General features: G+C 46.5%; 1 protein-coding gene across 3 annotated transcripts in view; it reads right to left on the reverse strand.

The window, feature by feature from the left end:
* Positions 1 to 702: 702 nt before the first annotated feature.
* The window catches only part of UBE2D4 (ubiquitin-conjugating enzyme E2D 4 (putative)), a 28,178-nt gene continuing 22,435 nt past the window's right edge, over positions 703 to 6,445 (reverse strand). For 2 of the 3 annotated variants that reach the window (XM_011958782.1, XM_011958783.1), the window contains 3 exons: positions 5,549 to 5,654; positions 3,590 to 3,683; positions 703 to 1,623 (listed from right to left, as the gene is read on the reverse strand). In XM_011958782.1, coding sequence (XP_011814172.1) covers positions 1,578 to 1,623; positions 3,590 to 3,683; positions 5,549 to 5,654 — 246 coding nt within the window. In that variant the 3' untranslated portion in view covers positions 703 to 1,577. The remainder of the gene's footprint in view (positions 1,624 to 3,589; positions 3,684 to 5,548; positions 5,655 to 6,445) is intronic. The other variant, XM_011958781.1, reaches the window with a different exon arrangement.

The raw sequence follows: 6,445 nt of genomic DNA on the forward strand, positions 1-6,445 counted from the left end.
AAAAACAAAAACAAAAAAGGCAATCCTCACCATGGTGAGATGCAGCCACACCCAAAGGTCCCCAAAAGTGGCCTTATGGTAGCAGGAGGATCCTAAATGTGGATATCCGGAATGCAGCCCAAGTTGAAAGTGCTTCTTCCTTTGCTAAGGAAGTGACTATGTGAATAACCTCAATATTCTCAATGGAAAAGTATCTGGCAATAAATTTGTAGCCACAACTTGGAAGTTTCTGGAAGAAATCAACCTCCCACAGCCACCTTTGGCTGACTGCTTATGTTAGGTCTGTAGACTTCCTTTCAGTCAGCCTGCAAAAGTCCCATCTGGTCATTTGGTCACAGTTTTTCTGCTTCTTCACCTCTTGTTCCTACTCACCTACACATCACTTCCTGGGAGTGGACCAGCTTTATAACCAATCTAGAAAGATCAGGTTGAATTTGGCTTTAGAGATCTGAAGCTCCTCAATTTTCTTACCTCTTTGGAAGTTTTATTAGAATAATCTCTTCCCTTTTCTGTCCTCTTCCTAAGTAACCTAATCTCAAGGCTCAAAGCTTTAAAGGCAAACCTTAAAATGTGTTGCATCAGAAAGCCAAGACAGAAAGCCGATCACCTAATAGGCTACTGTAATTTCAGGCTCCAAATAACTGTTAAAAGTGGGTATCTTCCGTTCTGCCTAAAAGAAAAAGGCTGAAATGTCAATTATCGTTTAGAGTTATGAGTGAATTGCATTTTTATTTACATTTAAGAGTCTTTCTCCCTGCTTGTGTTCTAGTCTGTGAATGGCTCACACCTGGACTTAGTGTAGGCTCCTAGTGGGAGGAGCGGGGGATAGTGAGAATCCTCATCAAATGGAGTAACATGACCCAAATCTCTAGAGGTTTCATAATTTTGCTCTTGCTTCTAAAAACATAGTCATCTCTTATGGGCTATTATGTGCTTTGTATCCTGAAATTTTCCACTTGCTGCTTCTTGGTGTGAGGGGAGAAATGCCAGTATGTGGCACTGCAGGAGGAGACTGGTGGAAGCTGCAGGGCTAGGCCTTCACTTCCCAGTGACACTGTTCCCAATTCCCTCCAGGATGAGCTGAGACTCCTCAGGATGTGGTTCTGCAGCAGATGAGGTGTGAAGAAAGCCTGCTCTGACCTGGGCACCCAGGATGGCACTGAGTTCTAAAAGGCAAAGGGTATGTGGTGAGGGGCCAGGCTGAGGCCCTGGTGTGGTACCATCATGGGCAGCAGCACCATTTGAGGCCAGGTAGGAGAGACGTGCAGGGCCTGGCCCCCCAAGAGACCAACAGACAAACTGAGGTGGCAGAGAGAGAGAGATTCCAGTGTCACCAGGAAGACTACAGATCATAACAACAATGGCTGCTGATTTGGCATCAAAGAGGTGGCACTGTCAAAGTTATAAATGCTGAAAATGGCACCAACATGCTGCAGCTGGAGAGAGTGGGTGACCAACATTTGTTTGAAGAACAGATGACGCTCTTTGAGTGGCTCAGCCAACAGCCCAAAGTTTTAAGGGAAGACCTCTCTGCCAGCTTCTCTTGGATAACATCTCACGTAAAACCTCCGAGGCACTTACATAGCATATTTTTGTGTCCACTCTCTTGCTAGTCTGTTGTACCTGGAATAAAAAAGCAGAGGGAGTGACACCCTCACTTGAAATGGTCACTTCCCTTCAATGTAGTGCAGAGAACAGGACTGATGTGGGGAATGCTGCTACTGCTGCTGCTTGTCAAACATCTGGGGCTGATGGGTAAGTGGAATAAAGGCTTTCCCTGGAGCAGGAGCACATCAGACATGGCTGTAAACCCCCAGCTGGGTGAATCCCTCATTGTGTAAACCCAAAACTGTTGATTCTCCACAACTATCTGCTGTGGAAGATTTACTAATGCAACAGACTTCTTCCCTTTCTTTCTCCTGTCCTACAATATGGATGCGGGAAGGACAGAAAAGAGACATACAAAGGTCAATTTGTACTAGTTACAGACCGTTCAGCACACAAACTCCAGAACAAGGGCTTGGGAATCTGCCTACCGGAGTGTGCATCAGCACCATCCTCAGCAGCTGTTCCACCCCTCTGTGCCCTGGCTTTTTTGATTGCTTGCCATAGTGAGAGTATCTGCCTTGTGTGCTGGTGGGGAAGACTAGAGACGTCTGTATGCAAAGCACGTGGAGCAGGCCGGGCATCCATTGAGGACTATGCAGGTGTGTGCGCTTACTCTCATCGTTGTAATGAGACTTGATGCTATGAGACTATAAATTAGAGAGATTTATAGTTACAAGAGGCACTGAAAAAAATCACTTTTGGTATCTCTAAAATATCTCATAATAAGTGTTAAAATAAACACAAGTTAAACCCCAGTCAATTAAAAATGTTGATTGTTATTGAGAAAACTCCAGTGAGGGAAAAAATAAGATCTATAAAGGTCTCAAGAAAAATATAATTTGAAAAAACCATGTGGCTGAGTGTGGTGGCTCACACCTATAATCCCAGCACTTTGGGAGGCCTAGGTGGGCAGATTGCTTGAGCCCAGGAGTTCAAGACCAGCCTGGGTAACATGGCAAAACACTGTCTCTACAAAAAATTAGCCAGGTGTGGTGGCACACACCTGTAGTCCCAGCTACTCAGGAGGCTGAGGCAGGAGGATAGGTTAAGCCTGGGAGATTGAGGCTGCAGTAAGCTGTGATCACACCACTGCACTTCAGCCTGGGCAACAGAATGAGACCCTGTCTCAAAACAAGGAAAAAACATACTCCATTCTAATCTCTTCAGACAGGAAAGAAGTAATGAGTAATGAACTGAAGAACTCACTCACTGAAGATGTCTTTTAAAAGGGCCAGCAATACCTTCCCTGAAGGTCCACAACTGAGATTCACATCACTCACAGGACTGCAACCCCTGCCATACCTGGGCCTCTCTCACAGTGCTGTCAGCACTCAGAGACTAACACTTGGCGATGACTCCTTGTGCCAGCCCTACCAACTACAGACACCCTCATGCTATAGTGCATGTGGTTGTGCCTGGCCTAGGGGGTCGGAATTTTACAATTCTGGGTCTGTTAATTGGTGTTTAAACAGAGAGCTGGCAGTGAAGGTTTAACACACTGCTGACTTCTGAGCTGAGCCAGCGAACTGACCACAGCAGTGTTTCCCACCTTGACTGCCCTCAACCTCACCTTCGGTATAGCCAAGCAGACATCCCCTTGTCTTAGGCTATAAACCCTAGAATTTAAATCCAAATTTTTCTTGTTGTCAGATTCTTCTGAGTCTATTCTTGGCTGACCACTGATTTTGCTAGCCTCAAGGGCAGGACTTGGCAATGTTTTCATATATAGTAGCAGCAGGTAATGAGTTATCCAGGAGAGCGAACTGCTTTTATCTCCTTCTCCCTTCTTAGACTCAAAAGACATGTTAGTAGAAAGCCAGGAGTCCAAGCCCAGGGCACACCCACTGTGCACATGGCTCAGCATGGGCAGGAAAATGTCCATGGGAACCTGTAGCACAGAAGCACCAGCTCAGAGCATAGGTACCGCATGGAGCTGCCTGGGGCAGCCACGGCACAAAGGCAACCCAAAAAGGATGCATACTTCTCTCTGTCGGCCTTGTAGGTGTGGGCTATCTCTGGCACCAGAGGGTCATCAGGGTTGGGGTCGCAGAGCAGCGAGCAGATGGACAAGAGAACTGGGAAGAAAAGAAAAGGTTGGTCAGCTGTAGCCACGAGGCTGCTGGGTCACCCCTGGGTGAACCTCCCTGAACTTGCACTCTGTATTGACCAAGGAGATGTCTTCCCTTCAACAGCCCAATCTAAACTGCTTAATGTACCATTTGCTCTATCCCATGTATCAGCCGAGGCGATCATCACTGTGTGGCCTCAGGCATGCCATGGTAGGATACTTCCCTCCTGGGTGCATCCTGGCTCTCATTCCCCTTATCCACTGAAGCACCCCATCTTAGTCTCCAACTGCCCTCCCATCCTTGTCTGCACCCCACATCATGCACCTCTGGCATTTAGTCCCAGGAGTCCTGTTTACTCGTAAGGAAACAAGAATTCAGAGCATTCAAGTAACTTGTCCAAGGTCACAGATTTGGAACACCCAATAAATGGGTAAAAATGAGATTCTGGGCCAGGCATGGTGGTTAATGCCTGTAATCCCAGCACTTTGGGAGGCCGAGGCAGGTGGATCACCTGAGGTCGGGAGTTCAAGACCAGCCTGACCAACATAGAGACACCCTGTCTCTACTAAAAAAATACAAAATTAGCCGGACATGGTGGTGCATGCCTGTAATCCCAGCTACTCGGGAGGCTGAGGCAGGAGAATCTCTTGAACCTGGGAGGCAGAGGCTGCAGTGAGCTGAGATTGCACCATTGCACTCCAGCCTGGGCAACAAGGGTGAAACTCAATCTCAAAAAATATAAAATAAAGAGATTCTGAACCAGGTCTGTCTAACTGCAAAGCAGATGCATCCTCCTGTGTGCCAGCACCGTCTCTAGGACGTGCACTCAGTGTGGCTCTCAGCAACCCTGGGAGAAGGGAATCACACACTAGGGCTGTAGTGAGGAGCAAAAGGAACTGTGGTACCTGGATTCTTGGGGTCCCAGAGAGAAATGCGAACTCTCATTCCTGGCTTTGCTTTCGACTCACCATATGATTCCAAACAAACTGGATTCAGTGAGTCCATCAAAGTCCTGACCACAGTTCCCCACACATAAAGCTACAAATGACAGGGGCAGGTTTGCCTTTTTTAAGATACTTGGCTGGTCACGGTGGCTCACGCCTATAATCCCAGTGCTTTGGGAGGCCACAATGGGAGGACGCTTGAGGTTAGGAGTTTGAGACTGGTCTGGGCAACAAAGTGAGATCCTGTCTCCTCTACAGAAAAATTCAAAAATTAGGCCAGGTTCTGTTTCTCTTGGGTTGATTTTTCACCATCCTACCCACGCTCCACCTGCCAGGATACTGCACTGTCTACATTCAGGTCTCTTGTGCACACACAGCCCATGTGCAGCCCATCTTAGTTTAGAAGGAATATCTGCATTTCTAAGCTCAGTTTAGACTGGTTTCTTCAACTTCAACCAGAGACATGTATTTAATATCATTTATTTTGGGAAGGGAGGATTTCTCCCCCAACTTTGAGGCCCCCAGGGGCATGCCCTGTATCTTCCTTCAGGGCTGACTCACAGTCCATTTTATGCTTATTGGATGAATAAATGAGGGAACAGAGAAGGTAATTTAATATTTGCCTTTCTTATTTTTAGATAAAAAATATAAGTAGAATCAATATTTTCTTCTTGCACCCATGTGACAGTCTTGAGCACCCCAGGGCAATGGACTGCTGAGAAGAGCCAGGGCATGGGGCACAAAGTTCTGCTGGTGCTGCCTCATAGGGGTGTAAGGATGTCCACTTACAGGCACAGCAGTGGACAGGGCTAAGTGACCTGGGAAAGGTGACTGCTCTCTCTGAGCCTCCTTTTTCACTCAGTCAGTGCTGGGGTAAAAACACGTGTAAGAGACAGGGCACACAGAGCACGCCATCAGCGTCTCTACCTTTTGACACAGTCAACGCTGGAGACCACTGAGACCGCAGGATATCAAGGCAGATGCTGCCATTGCTGTTGATATTAGGGTGATAAATTTTGGTTGTGAAAGCAACCTGCAAAGACAAGAGATCCCAAATCAGACAAACCATAGTGACATCTGGGAAATGAACCAAGTAAAGCAGAAGCAGCCACTGCTGGGCTGTACCTTGAATGTGCTGCATATCTGGCCCCACAGTGCAGGCTGAGCCAGACACCCACTCCCAAACTCTAATGGGACATGGAAGTGAGTGATCACCCAGAAGTTCCCTGACCCATTCCCTGCTGGATTCTCATTCTGAACATAGGGGGATTGACATCATCTCCCTGAAAACAGTATGTCCTGAGGAGTAACAAGAGTGGCGGAAAGGACTCAAAAGCCCAGAAGTTTCACGCAAAAAGCAGTGATGTTTTGTTGATGTTATCAGCAGAAAAGCCCAGGCCCAAAGACTTCATGACTAAAACACCAAAAGCAATGGCAACAAAAGCCAAAATAGACAAATGGGATCTAATGAAACTAAAGAGCTTCTGCACAGCAAAAGAAACTACCATCAGAGTGAACAGGCAATCGACAGAATGGGAGAAAAATTCTGCAATCTACCCATCTGACAAAGGGCTAATATCCAGAATCTACAAAGAACTTAAACACACTTATAAGAAAAAAATCAAACAACCCCACCAAAAAGTGGGCAAAGGATATGAACAGACACTTCTCAAAAGAAGACATTTATGCAGCCAACAGACACATAAAAAATGCTCATCGTCACTGGTCATCAGAGAAATGCAAATCAAAACCACAATGAGATACCATCTCATGGCAGTTAGAATGGCAATCATTAAAAAGTCAGGAAACAACAGATGCTGAAGA

Source organism: Colobus angolensis, unplaced genomic scaffold, assembly GCF_000951035.1.
Source record: "Colobus angolensis palliatus isolate OR3802 unplaced genomic scaffold, Cang.pa_1.0 Scaffold475, whole genome shotgun sequence".
NCBI classification, from domain to species: domain Eukaryota; kingdom Metazoa; phylum Chordata; class Mammalia; order Primates; family Cercopithecidae; genus Colobus; species Colobus angolensis.